The 24,823-nt window shown below is 35.6% G+C and overlaps 1 protein-coding gene across 7 annotated transcripts in view; it reads right to left on the reverse strand.

Annotated features, from left to right (window-relative positions):
* Positions 1 to 24,823, reverse strand: part of SOX6 (SRY-box transcription factor 6) — a 518,084-nt gene that overhangs the window by 363,697 nt on the left and 129,564 nt on the right. For 6 of the 7 annotated variants that reach the window (XM_082845245.1, XM_082845244.1, XM_082845246.1 and 3 more), the window contains one exon: positions 18,702 to 18,942. In XM_082845245.1, coding sequence (XP_082701371.1) covers positions 18,702 to 18,938 — 237 coding nt within the window. In that variant the 5' untranslated portion in view covers positions 18,939 to 18,942. Of the gene's footprint in view, positions 1 to 18,701; positions 18,943 to 21,471; positions 21,568 to 24,823 lie in introns of those variants that run through there. The other variant, XM_082845243.1, reaches the window with a different exon arrangement.

Below are 24,823 nucleotides of genomic sequence, written 5' to 3' on the forward strand. Positions count from 1 at the left end.
TTTACACTACACTGTAGTCTATTAAGTGTGCAATAGCATTCTGTCTAAAAAAAGTACATATCTCAATTAAAAATACTTTATTGCTGAAAAACGTTAACCATCATCTAGCCTTCAGCAATTCATAACCTTTTTGCTGGTGGAGAGTCTTGCCTCAATGTTGATGGCTGCTGACTGATCAGGGTGGTGATTGATGAAGGTTTGGGTAGCTGTAGTGATTTCTTAAAATAAGGCAACAATTAAGTTTGCCACATCAATTGACTCTTTCATGAAGGATTTCTCTGTAGCATGCAATGTTGTTTGATAACATTTCACCCACAATAGAACTTTTTGCAAAATTGGAGTCAATCCTCTCAAAGCCTATTGCTACTTTATCAACTAATTTCATGTAATATTCTAAAGCCTCTGTTGTCCTTTTAACAAGCTTCATAGGATCTTCACCAGGAGTAGATTCCATCTCAAGAAACCATTTTCTTTGTTCACCCATAAGTAGCAACTCCTCATTAAGGTTTTACCATGAGACTGCAGCAATTCAGTCATATCTTTAAGCTCCACTTCTAATTCTAGTTCTCTTGCTATTTCTACCACATCTGCAGTTACTTCCTCTACCGAAGTCTTGAACCTCTCAAAGTCACCCACGAGGATTGGAATCAATTTATTCCAAACTCCTATTAATGTTGATATTTTGACCTCTTCCCATGAATCATGAATGTTCTTAAAGGCATCTAGAATGGTAAATCATTTCCAGAAGGTTTTCAATTTACTTTGCCCAGATCCATCAGAGGAATCACTATCTATGGCAGCTGTAGTCTTACAAAATGTATTTCTTAAATAATGACTTGAAAGTTGACATTACTCCTTGAGCCATGGGCTGCAGATTGAATGCTGTGTTAGCAGGCATGAAAACAACATTAATTTCATTGGACATCTTCATCAGAGCTCTTGGGTGACTAGGTACATTGTCAGTGAGCAGTAATATTTTGAAAAGAATCTTTTTTCTGAGCAGTAGGTCTCAACAATGGGCTTAAAATATTCAGTAAACCATGCTGTAAACAGGCGTGCTGTCATCCAGGCTTTGTTCTTCCATTTATAGAGCACAGGCAGAATAGATTTAGCGTAATCCTTAAGGGCCCTAGGATTTTCAGAATGGTAAATGAGCATTGGCTTCAACTTCAATTCACCAGCTGCATTAGCTCTGTCTTTGGAGCTTTGAAGTCAGGCATTCATAGACTTCTCCTCTTTAGCTATGAAAGATCTAGATGGCATCTTCTTCCAATATAAGGCTGTTTTACCTACATTGAAAATCTGTTGTTTAGTGTAGCTACCTTTAAAATTTATCTTAGCTACATATTCTGGATAATTTGCTCAGCTTCTACACCAGCACTTGCTGCTTCACCTTGCACTTTTATGTTATGAAGATGGCTTCTTAAACCTCATGAACCAACCTCTGCTAACTTCAAATTTTCTTCTGCAGCTTCCTCACTTCTCTCAGTCTTCATAGAATTAAAGAGAAGTAGGGCCTTGCTTTAGCTTAAGGGAATTTTAGACTTTACCTTAAGGGAATTTTGTGGCTGGTTTGATAGTCTATCCAGACCACTAAAAGTTTCTCTATATCAGCAATAAGACTGTTTTGCTTTCTTATCATTTGTGTGCTCACTGGAGTAGCACTTTAAATTTCCTTCAAGTACTTTTCCTTCACATTCACAACCTGGCTAACTGTTTGGTACAAGACGCCTACCTTTCAGCCTATCTTGCCTTTCAACATGCCTTCCTCACTAAGCTTAATAATTTCTACCTTTTGATTTAAAGTGAGAGACATGCAATTCTTCCCATGTAGAGGACACTGTAGGGTTATTAACTGCCTGATTTCAGTATTGCTGTGTCTCAGGGAATAGGGAAGCCCTAGGAGAGGGAGAGAGATGGGGGGATGGCCAGTGAGTGGAGCAGTCAGAACACACGCAACATTATTAAGTTCACCCTTTTATATGGGCACAATTTGTGGTGTCCCAAAACAATTCTAATAGTAACATCAAAGATCACTGATTGGGGCTTCCCGGGGCTTCCCTGGTGGTGCAGTGGTTGGGAGTCCACCTGCCAATGCAGGAGACGCGGGTTCGTGCCTCAGTCCAGGAAGATCCCACGTGCCGCAGAGTGGCTGGGCCCGTGAGCCATGGCCGCTGGGCCTGCGTGTCCAGAGCCTGTGCTCCACAACGCGGGGGTGGGGGGGTGCACAACAGTGATAGGCCCGCATACCGCAAAAAAAAAAAAAAAAGAAAGATCACAGATCACCATAACAAATATAATAATAATATTTTGAAATACTGTGAGAATTACCAAAATGTGACACAGAAACACAAAATGAGCAAATGCAGTTGGAAAAAATGGTGCTAATAGACTTGCTTGATCTAGGATTGCCAGAAATCTTCAATTTGTAAAAAAATGCAATACCTGTTAAGCACAATAAAGCAAAGCACAACAAAACAAGGAAGGTTTGCCTGAATTAATTCTTCTAATCCATGAGCACAAAATATCTTCCCACTTATTTGTGTCTTCTTCAAGTTCTTTCATCAGTGTCTTACAGTTTTCAGTGCACAGGTCTTTCACCTCCTTGGTTAAATTTATTCCTAGGTATTTTAGTCTTTTTGATGCGATTGTAAATGAGACTGTTTTCTTAATTTCTCTGATGATTCATTATTAGTGTATAGAAATGCCATACATTTCTGTATACTGATTTTGTATCCTATGCTTTTACTGATTCATTTTATAGTTCTAAGGGTTTTTTGGTGGTGTCTTTAGGGTTTTCTATATATAGTATCATGTCATCTGCAAATAGTAACTGTTTAACTTCTTTCTTTCTAATTTTGATGCCTTTTATTTCTTTACTTGCCTAATTGCTGTGGCTAAGGCTTCCAATACTTCCAATAAAAGTGAGGAGAGTGCATATCTGTGATGATAGGCTGATACACAATTTCTCCAATTATGAGGGGCATATATTTCGGTAATGTAATTCTTTGAAAGCAAAGTTATGAACATTAAGAAAACTAACACCTTATCAATTTTATATTAAATATCACTCACCTTATGCCTATGAACGGAGAGGCTATCCACTTCAATACAAGTCTTGCACACGATATTCTACATGTATATTTCTGTATATTTCTTGGGAAAAATCCACATATAAGTGGACCTGCACAATTCAAACCTGTGTTGTTCAAGGGTCAACTATATATCTACTAAGTCGAGCTGGTCTAATGTGCCATAAAAGCCTGATATTTCCTGATTGATTTTCTATCTGGATGGTCTATCCATTGATGTAAGTGGGGTATTAACTTCCCCTACTATTATTGTATTGCTTTCAATTTCTCCCTTTAGGTCTGTTAATATTTGCTTTATACATCTCAGTGATCCTATGTTGGGTGCATATACATTTATAGATGTTACATATTATTGCTGGATTAACTCCTTTATCATTATATAATGACCTTCTTTGTCTTTTATTAGTATATTTGTTCTAAAGTCTATTTTGTCTGATATGAGTATTGCTACTCCAGCTTTCTTTTCATTTCCATTTGCATGAAATATCTTTTTCTATCCCTTTACTTTCAGTCTGTGTATCCTTACATCTGAAGTTATTCTCTTGTAGGCAGCATGTAGTCGAGTTTTGTTTTTTTATCCACTCAACTACTCTATGTGTTTTGATTGGTGAATTTACATTTACAATTAAAGTAGTTATTGATAGATATGTATTTATTGCCATTTTGTTAATTGTTTTCTGAGTGTTTTTGTAGTTCCTCTCTGTTTCTTTCTTCTTCTCTTTCTTTCTTCCCTTGTGTTTGGTGATTTTCTTTAGTGTTATGTTCAGATTCCTTTCTCATTATCTTTTGTGGAGTTACTTGTGGTTACTGTGAAGTTCACACATAAAATCCTATGTATATAGCAGTCTTAAATTGGTAACAGTTTAAAATTGGTAACAACTTAAATTTGAACACATTCCAAAGCTTTATCTTTTTACTCTCCCTCACCCACATTTTATACATTTGATGACACATTTTATATCTTTTTATTTTATGCATCCCTTGACTAAATATTGCAATTTTACTTAATTTTACCACTTTTGTCTTTTAACCTTCATGTTTGCTTTATAAATGATTGATCAATTATATATATTGATTATTTATTTATATATATTATATATTTACTTTTTTTTTTTTTTTTTGCAGTACGTGGGCCTCTCACTGTTGTGGCCTCTCCCGTTGCGGAGCACAGGCTCCGGACGCACAGGCTCAGTGGCCATGGCTCACGGGCCCAGCCGCTCCATGGCATGTGGGATCTTCCCGGACCGGGGCACGAACCCATGTCCACTGCATCGGCAGGCGGACTCTCAACCACTGCGCCACCAGGGAAGCCCTATATTTACTTTTATTATATATTTACTTTTATTATATATTTACTTTTATTTATTACTTTTATTTATATAAAATATTTACTTTTTCCAGTGAGATTTTATTACTTTATTAATATTATATACTTACTTTTTCCAGTGAGATTTTTATTTTTATGTTTTCTTTTTTCTTCCAGTTTTATTGCAATATAATTGACATACAGCACTGTATAAGTTTGTGCACAGCATAATGATTTGACTTACATACATCATGAAATGATTACCACAGTAAGTTTAGTGAACATCCATCATCTCATATAGATACAAAATAAAAAGAAAACAATTTTTCCTTGTGATGAGAATTCATAGGATTTACTTTCTTAACAACCTTCATACATAATAAAGCAAGTGTTAATTGTATTAATCATGTTGTACATTACATCCCTAGTACTTATTTATCTTATAACTGTAGGTTTGTACATTTTGACCACTTGCATTGTATGTTTTCTTATTATTAATTAGTGTCATTTTTTTTCAGATTAAAGAAGTCCCTTTAACATTTCTTATGGTGCCAGTTTAGTGGCGATGAACTCCTTAAGCTTTTGCTTATCTGGGAAACTCAATATCTCCTTTAATTCTGAATGATAACCTTGCTGAGTAGAGAATTCTAGATTGGAAGTTTTTCCTTTCAGCACTTTGAATATGTCATTCCACTCCCCTTTAGCCTGTAAAGTTTTTGCTGAAGAATCTGCTGATAGCCTTATGGGGTTTCCCTTGTACATAGCAAGTTGTTATCCCTTGCTGTTTTTGGGTTCTCTTTATTTTTAACTGTAACCATTTTAATTATAATGTGTCTTGATTTATGTCTCCTTGAGTTCATACTTGGATGCCTGTTTCCTCTCATAGCTTCCCAGACTAGTGAAGTTCTCAGCCACTATTTCGTCAAATAATTTTTCTGGCCCTTTCTCTCTTCTCCATCTGAGATCCCTATAAAGCAAAAGTTATTCTGCTTGATGTTGTCCCAAAGGTCCCTGAAGGTATATTCATTTTTTTTAATTCCCTTTACATTTTTCTGCTCTGTCTGGGTGAGTTCCATTGCTTTGTCTTCCAGCTTCTACTGATTGTTCTTCTACATCATCCAGTCTGCTGTTGAGTCCCTCTAGTGTATTTTTCAGTTCACTTATAATTTCTGTGTGATACTCATATTTCCTATCTCTAAGTCCTCACTGTGTTCATCCATTCTTCTCCCAAGTTTGGTAAGCATTTTTATGACCATCACTTTGAATTTTTTATCAGCTAGATTGCTTATCTCCATTTTGTTTAGTTCTTTTTCTGAGTTTTTGTCTTGTTCTTTCAATTAAAGCATATTCCTCAGTCTCCTCATTTTGCCTAATTCCCTATGTTTGTTCCTATGTATCAGGTAAATCAGCTACCTTTCCCAGTCTTAAGGAGTCACCTTATGTAGGAGATGTCCTGTGGGGCTCAGAAGTGCAATCTCACCTGGCCATCAGAGCCAGGGATTCAAGGGATGTCCCCTATGTGGGCTGCCTCTGCCCTCCTATTATGGCAGAGCCACAGCTGCAGCTGCAGTACACTGGTGGGCAGAGCTGGCCCCTGGCCCAGCAGAGGGGCCCGGCTGTGACTGCTGCTACATGCTTTGAATCTTTCATTTTTGAGATGAAGAAACTTAAGTCAGGAGATTAGTGGCAGAGATGAACACAGGCCTTCTACGAGGTAACATCCTTTCCTCTAAATTAAGTTTCCTCTAAATAACCCCAGGGAAAATATTTCCACTGAATCAAAAGGGTGTTTTCTTTGACAAATTGAGGCACTGGGGAAAGAGGGGTGTGATTATGCAGAAGTTGAGAAGCGTAATTGAACAAATTCTTACAGAGCAAGTTTCTATGCACAGAGTCTCAAATGATTTTGTAGAGTTTTTCTTAAGAGGTGACTACTTACTCTAGCATCAAGTCTATTATCCCAATGCTCTCCTGTTTTGCAGTTGTTTCCTTTTCTTCCCCATTTGAGAACTACCAGAGCTCTCAAATAATATAAAAATAACTGTGTATTTTTTGTTTGTTTGTTTGTTTTTGCGGTACGTGGGCCTCTCACTGTTGTGGCCTCTCCTGTTGCGGAGCACAGGCTCCGGACGCGCAGGCTCAGCAGCCATGGCTCACAGGCCCAGCCGCTCTGCGGCATGTGGGATCCTCCCGGACCGGGGCACAAACCCATGTCCCCTGCATCGGCAGGCGGACTCTCAACCACTGCGCCACCAGGGAAGCCCATAACTGTGTATTTTTAATATGTAATCAGCAAAGCACCTAGTATGCTTTAAATGAACTGAAGGCTATGATGGATGCTTAAGTTATATGCACATCACAGGATCCAGGTAACAGTCAGATCACCAGGAACCCATGTTGCATAAGTGTCATCCAAATGAGGAATAATTAAAGCACTTTGAGATGGTGGACAAACCTCAGACATCAGAATTAAGTAACTAGGGACTTCCCTGGTGGTCCAGTGGTTAAGAATCTGCCTTCCAATGCAGGGGACACGGGTTCAATCCCTGTTCGGGGAACTAAGATCCCACATGCCGCAGGGCAACTAAGCTCGCATGCCGAAACCACAGAGCCCACGTGCCACAACTACTCTGATCCTGTGCACTCTGGAGCCCGCGTGTGGCAAATAGAGAGAAGCCCGCATACCGCAACAAAGAGCCCATGCACCACAAGAAAATATCCCACGTGCTGCAACTAACAACCGATGCAGACAAAATAAATAAATAAATATTTTTTTAAAAAAAGCATTGAGTAACTAAAGCAAAGGAGGCAAAGTAAAAACCTCCCTACCTTATAACAAAAATAGGAATAGCCTTGAAAATAGAAGAGTCAAGGTATCAGAAACCTGTTGTTTGACACTAGCTCAGAGTTGGTAGGGAAGAGGAGTGCTTGGAGTATGGCAAAAATAATCTTTTGAAATGCTGTTTAATCCAGCTTCTGGGAAACCTGTCCCCAGTTCATGACAGAAACTGGGGGATAGGAAAGGGGGATTCTAAAATCATTCAAAGGTATAAGAGTAGCTTCAGTAAAAACAGAAAATAAGATATAAAGCTTTTAGGGAAAAAGTAAGGTAGTTGGGATCCACTAGGAAAAAACGGTAGTAATTAAGCCCCCAGAAGCAACTATCAATATGATAACTACCTATGTCTTGTTGTCTATTTAAAAATGATGAGGCTGGGCAAAATGGATTAAAGTCCTAAATGTAAGGCCAGACACTATAAAACTCTTAGAGGAAAACATAGGAAGAACACTCTAACATAAATCACAGCAAGATCCTTTTTGACCCACCTCCTAGAGTAATGGAAATAAAATCAAAAATAAACAAATGGGACCTAATGAAACTTAAAAACTTTTGCACAGCAAAGGAAACCATAAACAAGATGAAAAGACAACCCTCAGAGAAAATATTTGCAAATGAAGCAACTAACAAAGGATTAATCTCCAAAATATACAAGTAGTTCATGCAGCTCAATATCAAAAAAGACAAACAACCCAATCAGAAAATGGGCAGAAGACCTAAATAGACATTTCTCCAAAAAAGATATACAGATTGCTAACAAACACATGAAAGAATGCTCAACATCATTAATCATTAGAGAAATGCAAATCAAAACTACCTCACACCAGTCAGAATGGCCATCACCAAAAAATCTGCAAAGAATAAATGCTGGAGAGGGTGTGGAGAAAAGGGAACCCTCTTGCACTGTTTGTGGGAATGTAAATTGATACAGCCACTATGGAGAACAGTATGGAGGTTCCTTAAAAAACTAAAAATAGAACTACCATACAACCCAGCAATCCCACTACTGGGCATATACCCTGGGAAAACCATAATTCAAAAGGAGTCATGTACCACAATGTTCATTGCATCACTATTTACAATAGCCAGGACCTGGAAGCAACCTAAGTGTCCATCGGCAGATGAATGGATAAGGAAGATGTGGCACATATATATACAATGGAATATTACTCAGCCATAAAAAGAAACGAAATTGAGTTATTTGTAGTGAGGTGGATGGACCTAGAGTCTGTCATACAGAGTGAAGTAAGTCAAAAAGAGAAAAACAAATACCGTATGCTAACACATATATATGGAATCTAAAAAAAGAAAAAATTTTCTGAAGAACCTAAAGGCAGGACAGGAATAAAGACACAGACATAGAGAATGGACTTGAGGACATGGGGAGGGGGAAGGGTAAGCTGGGACGAAGTGAGAGAGTGGCATGGACATATATACACTATCAAACGTAAAATAGATAGCTAGTGGGAAGCAGCTGCATAGCACAGGGAGATCAGCTCGGTGCTTTTTGACCACTTAGAGGGATGGGATAGGGAGGGTGGGAGGGAGACGCAAGAGGGAGGAGATATGGGGATATATGTATATGTATAGCTGATTCACTTTGTTATAAAGCAGAAACTAACACACCATTGTAAAGCAATTATACCCCAATAAAGATGTTAAAAAAAAAATCCTAACTCAGCCACTGGAGTGACCTTTTGGTCACCTTTGGTCACAAAGTGACCTTTGGGACCTTGAGCAAGTCACTAAATCTTGGTGACTTGGTTTCCTCATCAATGAAATGGGGATAATCCTAGCACCTACCTTATAAGGTTATTATAAAAATTAAATGACTCAATACATATAAAATGCTTAGAACAGGAAAAAAATTTAAAAATAAATAAATTTTTAAAAAAATAATAGAATAAAAATGATGAGGCTGGGGTCACACTAAAAAAGAAATAGCCAGAGTGTCCTCTTGATTCCTCACAAATCTTAACATTAAAAAGTACCAGAGCCCAGTCAAGGTCAGTCAAATCCATTTGTTCCTTAGGAGAGATTATACTCTATTAACAGTGAAGTCCTTTCATGGTCTAGTTTGCTTATGGAAGAGCAACTAGAGAGCAGGTTGTTCTATATGTCATACATACTGAGCCCTCCCGACCACTCTGTGAACTCAACAATCTCCTGTCTTCACTAGGATCTTGCCCAAGTAAAATTCCCAATTTTGAGAATTTCACCACAAAAGTCTTTAATTTCCTTCTAATATGTCAAGTAAATATATATAATGGCATAACAGGAAACTCTTTGTAGTCTAGAAATTTTTAAATAACATCTCTAGCTTGCTAAGTTTTTACAGATAAAACAAGTACAGAGATTAAAAATGATTCTTTGGAGGCTATGTGCTTATAAAACTATCTATCTATCAACATCCATCTACCTGTATTTACATTTCCAGAGAAAGGAAAACTTGGCACAAAACTGTCACCAATTTACCACAAAGCAGCAAGTAGAAGTCTAATCTGGCATCAAATATTCCCAGTGTCTGGAGGCTGTGATTGCTCTACCTGAAGACAACACACAACCTTGAATCGATGGCTCAGTTACAATCACAGAGCCCATCCTTTCTCTCTGGGTAAGGGAGGGGTGTGAATTTTTATTTTTCTCTCTTAATTTTGAAAAATCCAAAAACTCAGATTCAGATTCATTCCTTGCCCTACTGTGGCATTCCTCATGGATCCAAGAGAACAGTAGCTGAAAGGAGAGCTAAGCTCTAATTTTACTGTCAACTACAGAAAGCAAAATAAATGAACTTTAATCAACTTCACATACAATATATATCAGAACATATATATCAGAATATATATCAAAATATATCAGAATATATCAAAAACAAGAAAGGCATTTTGGTAGAAGCATACCATGTACAAAAAAATTAATACAACTGGGCTTCCCTGGTGGCACAGTGGTAGAGAGTCTGCCTGCCGATGCAGGGGACACGTGTTCGTGACCTGGTCTGGGAGGATCCCACATGCCGCGGAGCGGCTGGGCCCATGAGCTATGGCGCTGAGCCTGCGCATCCGGAGCCTGTGCTCCGCAACGAGAGAGGCCACAACAGTGAGAGGCCCACGTACCGCAAAAAAAAAAAAAAAAAAAAAAAAATTAATACAACTGAAGGCCAAATATTAACTCTGAATTCAAGAGCAAAGGTTTTCTCAATGTGTTCATGGATTACTTTAGTTTAATCCTGGCTAGCCCACAATAATGTAAAAAAACTACTAATTAACCACTAGAACTAACCAAAAAATTCCTAAATAACACTAGTTTCCAAAAAATTTTCTAATTCTTTGTGTTTCAATGTAAATGAATCTCTTCTATTATACCACAGTAATCTATCTATGCTTGACTGAGGGCACATTTCTTCCCAAAAGTTTGATGAACTTGAGACTATTGTATTCTAGGTATTCTCAGTACACTGGCAGCAAAAACAAATTAAAGTTAAATTATAATCAAAGCAGAAGTTTACAAAATAATTTCAAATCATTTTATTAAATAGCGTTTCCCATTTTCTAGGGTGTTAATTAAACATAAAGAAGAGAGATAACATGCATAAGTATTCATTTCTAATTTTTACCTGAAGGTACAATTTTATTAGCAAAGGTTTGTAATTCATACTTTGGATTTGAGGATGTGGTTTACACAGAGACATACTATTGAACTCAACTTGCATCACCTAGAAAAATAATGCCTAGAGGTCACGGGACTGTAGTAATACCAAAATAATACTTAGGTTAAGGGTATAAAAAATAAATATGTCATCACATTGAAAGCTATATTAACAAAAGGAATAATAGCTTGAAGTTGTTCTTCTTTAAAAAGGTTACATTTCCCTTGGAAAGCAAGGAAAACTTCTTATTACAGAGGACAGTTAAACAGTGGGATAATTTGCATATCAAGGTAATTTAGGCACATTCACTATATGTGTTCAAGAAAGGTTAGATATGTTCATGGAAGGAACAAAGTAGGGTCTTTCCTGCTTAGTGCAGGTGGTTTGACTCAATAATCAAAGAGAGCCCTTACAATCTCATCTCCAAATAAATGGTGGCAGCAGGATTTGTCATGTTAAGTTGACTTTATGGAAAGTAACCCTCTTCAAATTAAAATAAGAAGGTAGATCTGGAGGAGTACAAACACAACCCCAGCTTTCTGCTCCCAAAGCAACACGCTATCATATGTACCATCATCTTATTCATGCTAATCTAGAAGGACCTTAAGATGTTAGTCATGTAAATGACTGCATGCTATATAATATTTATATACATTATTTTCTATACCATAATGCTTAGAAACATTACAGAAATGTGCAGATTTCATTATTCCAGTTATGATATTTCATTACAGTGATGTATCCAAATCATCACTGAGGAAGAAGGAATTCTGTACAAGAAAGTGTACATTAATTAGAACTACCTATAGATTGAAATTTGCTTGTGAAGTTCTGCTTTAATTAGAAAATTATTGGTGTCCTGAGATCAGCTTCCTATGATTAATACTGACCAATTTTAATGAGAAGCTTATTTAGAAAAAAAAAATCTACTACATTCAAATGCCATTTAAATCCATCAAGAAAAGAAAAGCTGAGTAGAATAGGCCTGCTCAATCAAGCTGTTATGTTAGACGAGATCATCCCAGATTTTCTGAGTAACCAATCTTATTTTAAATAATTATCGAAAAGTGACTTTTCCTAAGTGTCTGGAAATGCTATAGAGCCCAAGCTACACTTTTGCCATGAAGGAATATTTGCAAACGGATATTGGATAGGAAAAATCAAACCATAGCAGCCCTGGCATCACTATGAGGTGTACACTAACAGCATATCAGTGAAAGAATGAAAACAAAATATTTATGAGACATAAAGGTATCACATAAAAACAAAGCAAACTAGAGGAATATTGGCTGAATCCCAGAAAAGATAATCCTTATGAACATGAAGGAATGCTGTAAATTGTAAGTGAATCATGGTGATGAAGTTCATTAAGAGATTCATATTACAGTCAGAGTTCTGCAAACCCTAGTCACTGGATCTTATACAGCCCGAAAGATTAAAATAAAAATAAACATGACATATCCTATCTCCTTGAAAACATTCTGTACACACAATTTTATTACACTGAAAAAAAAAAAGAAAAGATACTGGGGTCTGATTTTCCTTGAACTGTCAAAATGCAAAAGAAATGCAAAAAGTCTTTGCACAGACGTAACAAAGTACTGGATTTTTATATTTTGGCAGGTGCTCAATATGCAGCCCACATAATCACACGTTAATGACTGCAGTGTGTTAATCAGCATGCATACCTGATTCCTTCTTGCCCAGGGGGGGAAAAGCCAACTACTGCAGAGCATGTCAATGTTTCTACTTTCTATAAAGATTTTGATAATAGCTATGTAAGTAAGAAATCTTTTCCAAAAAGTATATTTAGAAAGATGTATTATATCAATAAAAACAACGATAAAATAATTCAAATTTCCATAAACATTGAGATATTTCCAAGTAGCATGCCAATAATCATTTTGTTTAAATAAGCCAGGTTTAGGAAAGTTTTTTTTTAAATATACATTTTTTAAGAGCAGGAATGAAACAGTGCACATAAGCAAGGTGTGCATATATAAAGGTGGTCAGTGTGTTAACACTAGACAGCAGTAGTTGTCTATTTCACTACCCACACCATGCCATAAACATGGTTTTATTTTTTGGTCCAAACTGTAAGTAAATTTCTGTCATTAAGTTTCCGAGACGGGTTTAAAAACGGACAATACTGTATGCTAATATAGTTTCAAAGTTATAGAAAATGGGAAATCTCCCACAGGGCTTCCTGGAGAATGTTGTTTCATGACTCAGGGGCAAGGATGAACATTTTCACTTATTACCAGAAGTCTAGGTTTGAATTTTACTTACAGAGAATGAATATCCAAAATTCTAAAATGAGAGTAGTAGTAACTAAATTTCTCAAGAAGTCTAAACTTCCCTAGTGTATGGATTTTTTTTCCCCAGTGCTTCATAGACCCAATCAGGTAACAAAAAGATGAACATAAACCTTGCACATAGTTCGGACTGGGTGAACCAGTGGGTTTCACTATACTTTCTAAAGTAAAAGTGAGGAAAATAATAAAAATAAAAAATAAATAAATTTTGAGTGCTACCTACTACCTTAAATTACTAAATCTTACCAAAAACTGGGAACAATTCAAGTTTTTAAAATCTTTTAAAAGGTAACAAAATTAGAAATCTTCTAAAAGTCTGTCACAACATAAAGCATGGCTGGGAAGGATTAAATCCTCACCCAAAGTTCCTGGACTATGTTATCATGTAATGGCAACAGTTCCATTCCCAGGAATGGTACAAAGTCCACACCAGAATTTTTATGACTCAAAGCGAACTACATAGAACACTTCAAAGTTGATTAGCAACTTCATTGAACTGAAAGCAAGAAAGGCAGAGAGGAGAAATTGTTTGCAAGCAAGAAAGTATTGTTCCCAACAGTTATTTACTAAATATCTCAACATGCCTATTATTTTTTTTAATTACAACAAGAGACTTTATTGGCATCTTTTATTTATAGTGGAATATTATTTTTTAAACTTTTCTAGAAGATAAAACTTGGGGGAATTTAAGTAGGTCTCTAAAATAAGGAGTTCTGATATTCTGGGCCTGAGGGTCCAGTGTGATTATTGCTACCTAATTAGACTAGTAGTTAAAAGCCAAATGCATATAATCCCATTTTGGCTTAAAATATATATCAGTATGAGAATGCATGTAAGTGCACAGGTGCACATGCATGCAAGAGGTCCCACTTAGAATCCTGTCACTTTGGGGATCTTGTAAGAGATACTGTTGGTGTCTAGCCCACATTCCCATAACCTACCCTGGAAGTCACCTGTAAATATCTCCCTATTAGGCAAAAAGCTTCTGTCCTCACACGGGACCATTCTTGGTCCAGGAGCAAGCCTTACCCTTCCCCGTGCCCTGGTCTCATCGACTTCACTTCCTGTTCATTCTTGACTAAATTTCTGCCCACATGTATATTACATAACATATTCTCCTCACCCTCTGTGTGAATCTTGTCTTCTTCAGACTCTATGGGAACTCTTCAAAGAATAAACTCCCCAACTGTCCACTCTTCCACTTACCATCAAACTCTCACCTGCACTACTGCAACAGTTTTCCTAATAGGTGCCCTTGTTTGTGGTTTTATCTCTTGCAATCCATTATGTACACAGCGGCTAATATGATCTTTTAAAAACATAAATCAAATCATGGTAGTCTCTTGCTTAAAATCTTCCACTGGCTTCCTCTTTCACTTGAAGTAAAGTCGAAACACCTCACTGTAGCCTATGATACCCCATAGTATCTGTCATCTGCCTGCCTCCTAGATTTCATCTCATACCATTCTCTCCCTCACCCATTCCACTGCAGACACTCCATTGTTTCCTATTGTTCAAACACACCAACCAAGAGGTTTCTGCACTTACTATATATTCTAGCTGTGTGTCTTCCCCCAAATTTTTGCATAGTTGTCTCCCTTTCATTATTCAAATCTCAACTCAAATGTCACCTCTTCAAAAAGACCTTCCCTGGTTTGTTTAAAGTAGTCATTCTCAATAACATTTTCTTATTTAATTTTCTTTATTGCACTTACCATTGTCTAAAATTGTCTCACTCTGTGAGGGGATCATTCCTGTCTTATTCACAAGAAAATCCCTGTGCTTAGAACTTAGTAGGTGCTACACACTCAAGTAATCGTTAGCAGATAATCATCACACACAATATTATACGCTAGCCACTAAATATTACTACAAAATGTTCTTCATGCTTGTTTACATTAAAAAGAATGATACACTATCCATTTTTTGATGAAAAAATTATGTGAATTTATTCCTGTCTAATGAATCAGTTCTAATGGGAGCAAAAACATATTTCAAATCGTGTCAAAATTCCTCTACAAAAAAGGTGCTGGTACACTGGTACCATAATGAAAATAGTAGTGGTTGTACATAGTAAGCAAGGACAGTGAATTCTTATTTACACTAACTTTTCAGCCTTCAAATGGATCTTACCAATTAACATAGCACACTAAATTTAAAATCGAACATTTTGGTGTCCATAATATAAGTAATGGTAATTAAAATCAGAGTCTAAAATGTTTTTATCTTCAATTGGTCTTGGAATGCTGATCTCTAAAGTTTCTGTTCTCTAAGTTTCTATTCTCCTTTGCTTATTCCACAATGAATTTTTTCACTCGTTTGAAACTGTATAGTCTCATATTTTGTTGGAGTGCAACATCAAAATAATTAATCCAAATTTTAACATCTAAAGATTTTTTTTCTAATCCAGAGGTAGGGATTAGCAGAAATTCTCTGCTTTGTCTTTACCCTGTCTTACAGAAAAAGCTCCTCTGTGGTGTTGATATTTCAAAGTAAAACCCTTCCTGAACCCAGTATATAAGGAACTTTTAGTGCCTGTTTCTAACTGTTCATGAGTGAGGGCCATCACAGAAAGCAAATTACAATGGAAACTGAGTTAAGCGCTGATAAAATCTCTGTTGTTGTTTTTAGACTTTCTTTTAAATTTTATTTCTCTACGCTGATTTTATGAGTTTCAATTACAGTGCATAACAAATAGGATCCACTGAAGAGAACTAAGTTTCACTTAACTTCATAACAATTATTCCGGATTTAATATTTACTTGAATGTAGAATGAGGCGAAGTGTTTATTAAGTTTTACCCTCGTCACAGTCACCTTACTGCAACACATACACTCAATATATATAGGTTTGCAAGGCTGTCCAGAAACCTAAAATCCTTCGAGTGTTTTCCTTTGCTGTAAAGAAAAATTGGTCAGTGATATGATACTTGCAGTATAAGTCATTACAGGTCTGATGTTACACTTGTTATACATTATTGAATCTATCAAATGAAAAGGGAATTTCCAAATGCAGCTGCTATTTCCCAATTGTTAAATCCTTTTATTATACCATATAAGTACACAGCTGGGAAATACTATAGAGTGGGAGCTAAAACAAAATATTTTGGCTTCCGGACATTCAGAATACACAAAGGCTCCAGTGCAAAGTAATGTTTGATATCAGAAGAGAATGAAAGTTTGAAAACATTTCCAGCAAGTATGATTTCTTTATATTAATATAACGTATTTGTAAATTTAAACTATTTTAGACTACCATAAATCCCACTTGTAAATTTGGTAAGCAAATTATTAATATCTATTTTCTGACAAAATTTTAGATCATAAAACTTTGAGAATAACTCACCGAAGCAATTTTGCACTTGCCAATATACAAACTAAATTATACTAAGAAAAATAAGTAAAGAGTGCTCTAAAGAAGTAGAATTTGAACTGTATTATTTCTGCCTCAACCTGTATTTTCCAGTGTAGTTATTCTGATTTGTCCATGAGTATATCTGGCATAAAAGCTAAAATATATCTTGAACCTAACCCTTCTCCCTAGCCCATCTGCCTCCACACTAATCCAAGCCACCATCATCTCTTACCTGTGTTTCTGAAATAGCTTCCCAGCAGGTCTTCCTCCTTTCACTCCATCTTCCCCACATCTATTTATATACAGTCACAGAACTATCTTTCTGAAATGTTCTTAAACCCTTTGATGGCTTTCCATTGCACTTAGTATCAAATCTCACTTCCATAATGTTATCTACAAGGTCTCGTCGGATAACTAGCCCCTACCAATCTCTCCAACCATATCTGATGCTATGTCGCACCCTCGCTCATTACACTTCAGCTACAAGAACTATCTTTCATTTTCTGAAACTCAGCTATATTTTTCTCACCTCAGATATTTCATACATGATGTTCCCTCTGCTATTTTTACTCTTTCTTCTATTTTTTGCCTGGTTAGTTCTTATCATCCTTAGGTCAAAGAGGGCATTCCTATCCATCCATTCTAAATGAGGTTTATTTCATTATGTTCTCACATGGCATTATGTTCTTTTTCTTCTTAACACATATCAAATTTTAATTATATTTTTGTGTGTGTATATTTATTTTTGTTCCCTCTCCTAGATATAAGCTCCATGAAGGCATAATCATGCATGTTTTATTTACTGGACAGCCAGTACTCAGCAGAATGCTGGGCACAGAGGAGGTGCACCATAATGATTTGTTGAAATAAAGATAAAACATAGCCCTATTATTTTGCCAAAAAGCCAGTGAGAGTGACTGAATATCTATTTCATCCATGCTATATTGGAGTTATAAAATGAACTGCTTATGTTCAATTAAGAAAACAGACTTTTATCCTTGCTTTATTATACCTTCTCTCTTTCCCCTATGCAAGGAAAACAAATCTTCCAGGGGGTCTAACTGCATAATGATGATCCCCTTTCAACCTAAAGTTAGTCTAGAACAGTCTAGTCTAGTCCAATCCCCTATTTCTCAGCTACTGCTTCAGAGTGCTAATTGTCCCTGCAGAATCATCTGAAAAAGAAAAATGTCTGCCTCCATAAATTATAAAATTAAGTCTTTGAATTGGTTCTGAAACATTAAGCATAGAGCAAGAATTTTAAAATGCTATTAGAGTAAAGGCATTTTTAAATATTACCTTAGTTTTTATTAAGGAACAAATCTTCCCCATTTCCCACTTAAAATACTTTTCATTAATTTAGCCAAAAGTTAAGACATGTAAAACAGGGTTTAAAATTCCTAATCTAATAAAATATGTTAAGATTTTGGTCAGTTTTAAATGTTAAAAAAGTTAATATTTTTGCTTTAAACTAGATAAGTAATGTCGCTTATTATGGTACCTGTTTTGATGGTTACAGGTAGAATTTAACATGGGAAAGCTGGCTAATACACTGCATGTATTGGACATTGTTTTTTCTACCTTTAGGGCAAACTCCTGCAGTTTGATTGAATGATACTCAGGAGCTCTGCATGTCCTTTTGAAATTAATATATACGCACATAAGTGAGAAAAGCTTTATTATAAATCAAGAATTACTGTTAAAAATGATAAATACCTGCATTTCCTCACTGAAAATGTATTCACTATATGACCTCATTCACAGATATGTTTGCTTATTATAATTTTTCAATATTAATACATAGCCGCACTTTACTGGATCATACTACCTATTTTGTGGTATTATCAAGGTCACCACCTTAAATACAGAGAATCAGAGAATAAGATAACCAAATCTCCCCCGAAATTAAATTAAATATCTTTTGGCAAGTCAACCTAATAATGGACAAAAGCAAAACCACAAACCATTTTCCAATTTTTCCCACTAACTAGTATTAATATATTAATAATATACAAGGTGGTCATTTTCAGCGCCTGAACACAAATATCTCTAATGATACAGATTCTGAGCTTTCTCTAAAACACTTATTTGTAATGAGCCCATAATAACAGACATACTTGGTGACAGTGGCCAGATTTTAAAAGCTCACCATTCTTTGCTGAGACGACAGAACACTGTCCCAGTCAGCATCCTGTTGAATGGTATTGACAAGTGTTGGTAGCTCCTCAGAGTGAGGTTTGTTGTGCATTATGGGGTGCAGAGGCAGATGGGAGGCCACATGTTGATCACTGCCCTCTTCCTTCTCCCTTGAGGTCAAATCTTGGGTCATTGCTTCCTCTCCATCAGCTGCACTGGCAAATGGAGAGGTGGCTTGCTTGGAAGACATTCTTCTGCAGAATAAGGAAACAGCATGGATTTTTAAAAGGGCTGTCAATGACAAAAGAATAAACCATCCCTTACATGTGACTAATTCAGGAAAAAAGGAAAGTTCTCTAACTTCAGAAATGTTTATGATCTACTCTAAACCACTGAAAAAGAACTCTTAGCTTATCTGTTCCACTTTCCCTCTTTCCTTTTAACTCAAGCAAACTTCTTCCCAGTAATTGCTGCACATTTTCTTTCTTACCAATCCACAAATGAAATTTTTATGGAATAAGTTTTCATAATGTATAGTATATGTATGTGTGTATTTTTCCTCCCAGTTCTCCCAACTAGATTATTGAGAGTAATTCAGTTGATGGCTAGCAATGAAAAAAAATGAATGAATGAACAGCAAATGAGCCAGTTTGGAGGATAAGTTGAAATTACAAATATCCAAATTTCTCTTATGCTTTATGTAGGAACAAAGGAAGTCTATGTAAGAAAATATAATCAGGAGAGTAAGCAATCTATGATAAAAATCCTAAACAAACTTGGTCCTGATTTCTTAGTTTATACCTTGTATTATGAGTACTAGGCCTAACACTGATTAGTGTCAATCTGATCTTTTTCTAAAGACCTTCAAGCTGTGTCAATTGCTACAAGTAAACATTTAAGTGACATACTGATTGAGTAGCTGACAATGCTAGATTAGTTTTAAGGCAATTTTGTGACATTTTAATTGAGTATATGAAACAACTATGCTTCTATTTTATATTAGAAAGTACATATAAGATTCAAAGCATTTACTATGAAGAGTAAAATGCCTACTATTCATAATCTTAAAACTCCAAAAACAATTACTGCACATTCTTCTATGTATCCACAAGTAAACATCAACTACACTCAGCACAGTGAAGACAAGGTCTTCATTCTGTGCTTTCATATACAATCAGAAAATCATGATTGTTAGACAGAATTTCAAAACTTTTAGAATATCACTTTATCGAAACGATTTTCTTAGAAAAATGTTTAGAAATAAAATCACCAGAGGTTTATAACTTAAAAGAAGAGGCAATTGAGTATATTTTCTAAAACTTTACATTGTTTTTGGTTTATAGTACAGTTAGCTCTAAAATTGCTGTGTAACGAAAGGAATAAAATCTCCACCTTAATTGCTCTTTAACATTAATTGATTTCATACTATTTTTTTAAAATGCACAAATCAGTTAACATAGGAAACCACATGAGCATTTTTCAAATTAGCAAATCATTAACTTGCTAGTACTGTTTCTACAGACAAATAAATACTGATTAAAGGGTCTAGAAATCTGAGATTAACAGTTAAATTTACAAATCTGTCACATGCTTTCATGAATATTGCAGTGAAGGAAATATCAAGTGCAAAGAAAAATAATTAAGTTAATTCCAATTTAAACAGTAGTTTTTATGTAGCAGCCCATGTTTCACATAGGATTTAACAGCTAATGCTAAATTTCTCACAATTAATGAGGGGGCTCAGATTTAGTATCCTACAGTGAAAAAAATTAATGTAAGATCAGCTAATCTAATTATGCACAGTTCTAAATAAAAGTATTACGGGCTTTTGAAGTGCTTTGAAACACATTAAAATGCTGATACCTACTTATAATAATCATTCTACAAATAATAAAAATTTAATCTACTAGATTTGATACTAGAAAATAATATGGAGGAAAAAAAGTACAGAAGTATGCCTATGTTTTCTTTGAGGAGAAAGAAAAATGTTCTAATGAGTACTTTATCAAAGAATTAGATAAGTATATCCTTGACTAATTTCTATCAATAATGACAAATGGAGAAATGCATATAAACTTACAGAAAATGATACCAAATGATGTTTCTTGTAATACAGGAATCATCTAGAACTTACTTCATTAGCCTCATAAATACTACAGTAAAACCAGGCAAATTATAACTCTTTTGCAAATTTATCAAGAGCTTGCCATTAACAAGAAGAGTGTTTTCATAGTTCAGATAATAACAGTACCAATAATGTAATCATTCACATTAAAGACAAAAGAATGAATTTACTGCTGCTTTTTAAAACAGCTAAATACAATTGAAAGTCATAATCCAAAACTCAGAGTGACTTTAGTTCCCCAACAAACGTCCTCTTATTATAAAGTGACTTGGCTCCTTCCAATAGCAATATCTGTGATTGTTGGTTTAGTATAAATTAATCACAACACAAAACCCAAAATGAAAAGTCTCTTAAGAATAATTTCAACTATAAACTGCACCAATGAACAATAGTGCACAATCCTAATTAAACACAACCATGCAGCTGTAAAAATAGACTAAAGCTGTCCAAAGCTATGGGTTGAGTTTAAAGGCTGGTTTGTTAAGAGTGTTTTCTTAAGGAAGGCTGGGCCCTCTGTCTTAATCAGCCAATAAATTACTTCCTGCAATTACATTAAATAGAAAATTATTTTCAAATGGGGAGTGTTAATTGAAAATCAAAATTCAGAGGGAAGTTTAGAAATTACACACTGAATACAATTAGTGAGGAAAGGCTTCACCTCTACTTCATCAACAGTCTTCTGGTGATTCCTCCAGTGACCATTCAGGAAAGCTACCAATTTATAACATCACACACTTTGTCTTTTATTTTGCACCTACAAATACAAATGTGTATCAAGGTTTCAAATAAAAGATAGGCTGCCAAAAAAAAGCAATATTAAATCTGACTGTTCATCCTCAGTTCACATCATCATTAAGGGACAAGAAGAGGGGAAAGGTAAGACAATAATACTTAAAAACCAAGGAAGGCATACTCAACTTCAAAATCCCTCCCTTTAGCAAAGGAATTAACATTTTTTTGTTCCAAGAATACTTTTCCATATCATATTTAATTTAATTTCTTGTGTTTACTTTAGTTCTCAATATGTTGTTAGCAGAAAAAAAGGTGACTTTTTCTTTTAGCTAGGTATTGCCCCCCTGTAGACATTTCCTTTTGATAAAATTGTTGGGCTTCTTTCAGGTTTGTTTTTTATTGATGGTTTTGTTGTAGTTTTTTGTTTCGGATGGTGATTTTCTTGCATTTTTTTTTCTTTTTTTTTTTGCGGTACGCAGGCCTCTCACTGTTGTGGCCTCTCCCGTTGCGGAGCACAGGCTCCAGACGCGCAGTCTCAGCCGCCATGGCTCACGGGCCTAGCCGCTCCGCGGCATGTGGGATCTTCCCGGACTGGGGCACGAACCCGTGTTCCCTGCATCAGCAGGCAGACTCTCAACCACTGCGCCACCAGGGAAGCCCTGTTGCATTTTTTAAAGGAAAATGTGCACAAGTTCTTTTTAATGCAGTTTTAAGTGTCTTGGACTTACTGATTATTAGGTTCAATTTACTGATTATTTTTTGCAAAATTATTTGTTATAGAATCCTTCAATTTACTGATTACATCCTCATTCATTTCACTACTTCTTTACTTTAGCTTTCCCTTTTACTAGACCAACTAAACTGTATTCTAGAAGTTGCAAAGATACTTGACTTTTGGTAATACCTTTACCTAGCATGGTAGTCATTGCACCATGGCTACTCTCCTACAAAAACTCATAAATCAAATATACACTTGCTTTAATGATTTAAAATATCACATGGGATGCTTACTTTTATTTTTAATCCTCATGTTAGTAATTTTTCATTACAAAAACTTTCACTCCCAGTGTATTAGAACAGTATCTTACTTTAGCTGCTGCCATATACAACTAATAAGCAAAAGAATTAAAATCCTTGTGAAAACGGTCAATTTCTATGTGACTTAACTTTGTTTTATTTTTGCACTATTATAACTTAAAAATCATTCAAATGAATTGTTTTTTTAATTTGTATTAAAAAAAAATATCTCCCTAGTTATACCCCTTGAAAACAGGGGTTTATAATGGAAGTGCTGACACAACCCTAACTAAAGCAGCGCAAATGTTGCCGCTATAATACACAAAATCAAGTTCTATTATTCTAAACTATCCTCGCTCATGGGATTTTTCTTTACTGTGCTCCCAGCCAAACTGCTGAAGCATGAAAAATTTAAATGCAATCAAATGCGCCCAATTCTACTTTACCAGAACAAGTGTCTACAGTGGTACAATCTTAAAAGGAGATGCAACAGATTTGTTTGGTGTTTTTTTTAACTGTTTATTTATAATACAGTGCATTGGAGATAAAATAAAAGAGGAAATTACACTCACATGGTACCAGTGTATTGACTACACAGAGTACATTATAATCAGAGAGAAAAACTACATTGTCAACTTATCACATTGGTTAAACAAGATGGTTTTCTGGGGCATAGCTATTATCAAGTAAAACCTCCAAAGAGAATAACATATCTTTGGACACATAAAACTAAATTCCCATCATGTGTTCCCGAGTTTGAAATGTCTCTGCCCAGCAGATCAAGTGAATTCCCAGGATGCCAGCCGTTGGGAAGAACTTCAGGGCTTAGGACTTTTGAAAATGAGATTGTAGGAGATAAAGTCTCCAGTAAGTGATAAAGTTTTCTAGGAAGCCAGTAGTAGTACCTCTAGGAAGATTATAATTATTTTACTCCAAAACCCCAGTATAAAAGCTGAATGTTTAGACCATTACCAACCTACTCAGACGGTAAATTTCCTTTATGTTCTTTAACAAGAAATCAAGATTAGCTGGTCCAAGACTTGATAAAATGATGAGGACTGGATATCTACACATTAAGTCCTCTATCTCAGAAAAACCTTATTTTCTAGAACTTTAAATCTTTCTTATTTGATGGTGCTATTTAAAAAAGAAAAAACAGTTATTTTTATGTCTAAAAGTTAGGATTTTTTAAAACAACTTTCTCAAGGCATAGTCACTTGAAATTACTTTTTTTTTTTTCTTTACCATTGCTTGGAAGGAATTCACCTCAAAACTATCATTTGAGACTGACATGATTATCCAAAGGAGCCACTGAATTTATTACAACAATATTTTTAACCTGTTTTTTCAAATGTTTTCATTACTTCTGAGATTATTATCAAATGGCATTCACTTTTTACGTGTGCTACATTTACTCAAAAGAAGCCCTGTTTTTAACATAAAGCAACATTTTAATAGTTGGTTTACTTAAAGAAAAAATTAAAATTTCAGGCCAACATTCACATTTCTTTTTGCAACTCAGCCCCAGGCTACCAAGGTAGACTTATTTCAGTCAGGTAGTTCACTGTTAATTTAATGCTGCAATTGATCTGATACTGAGAAATAAACAAATAATTTTCCAAAAATATAACACAGTGCCTCTCATTTTAAGGAGCATGAGTAACATATATGTTCAGCTGCCAAAATGCACAATATCCAGGAACCCCTACAAAGGACGCCAGGCCACCCAGCCTAGGGTAAAGAATGATTTTAAAACCCTCTTCCTGTACCTCTAATTCCCACGTTTAAGTATTGGGAGGAAGGTGGACAGGCAGGGGGAGGGACCCTTATTTCAGACATTAAAATGAAGATAACCCTTTTAAAACTCTTCCTGCTTCATTCAGGTAAAGCCTGAGGGTTGTTATTGATTCTTGTACTGTTTTATCCAGCGCTACCGCCTGTCCCTCACTCCACCTCCAATCTTCCCTAGGCGTCTGCCAGGTTTTTCTCTCTCTTCTATCTCTTTAATAAGCAAACAAGAAAATTCCATGAAAAAGAAGCTTATAAGCTTTCAGAGTTACCTTGGAGAGTTATAAACCTATCTTTTAAAGTCTGTAGTGGCTCTTTCAGAGTATATATGGTAACGTATACAGACAATATCTGTTAGAAGAAAACTCATTGATTTGAGTTAGTTGTCAAATCAGTAGTGATGAGGGAAATGAAATACGCTGGAGCCCTTGAAGTATGTCTAAGAAAGGGCTTAAATTAATGGATTTTGACTT

This window comes from Leucopleurus acutus, assembly GCF_964270905.1.
Source record: "Leucopleurus acutus genome assembly, chromosome: 8".
NCBI classification, from domain to species: Eukaryota; Metazoa; Chordata; class Mammalia; order Artiodactyla; family Delphinidae; genus Leucopleurus; species Leucopleurus acutus.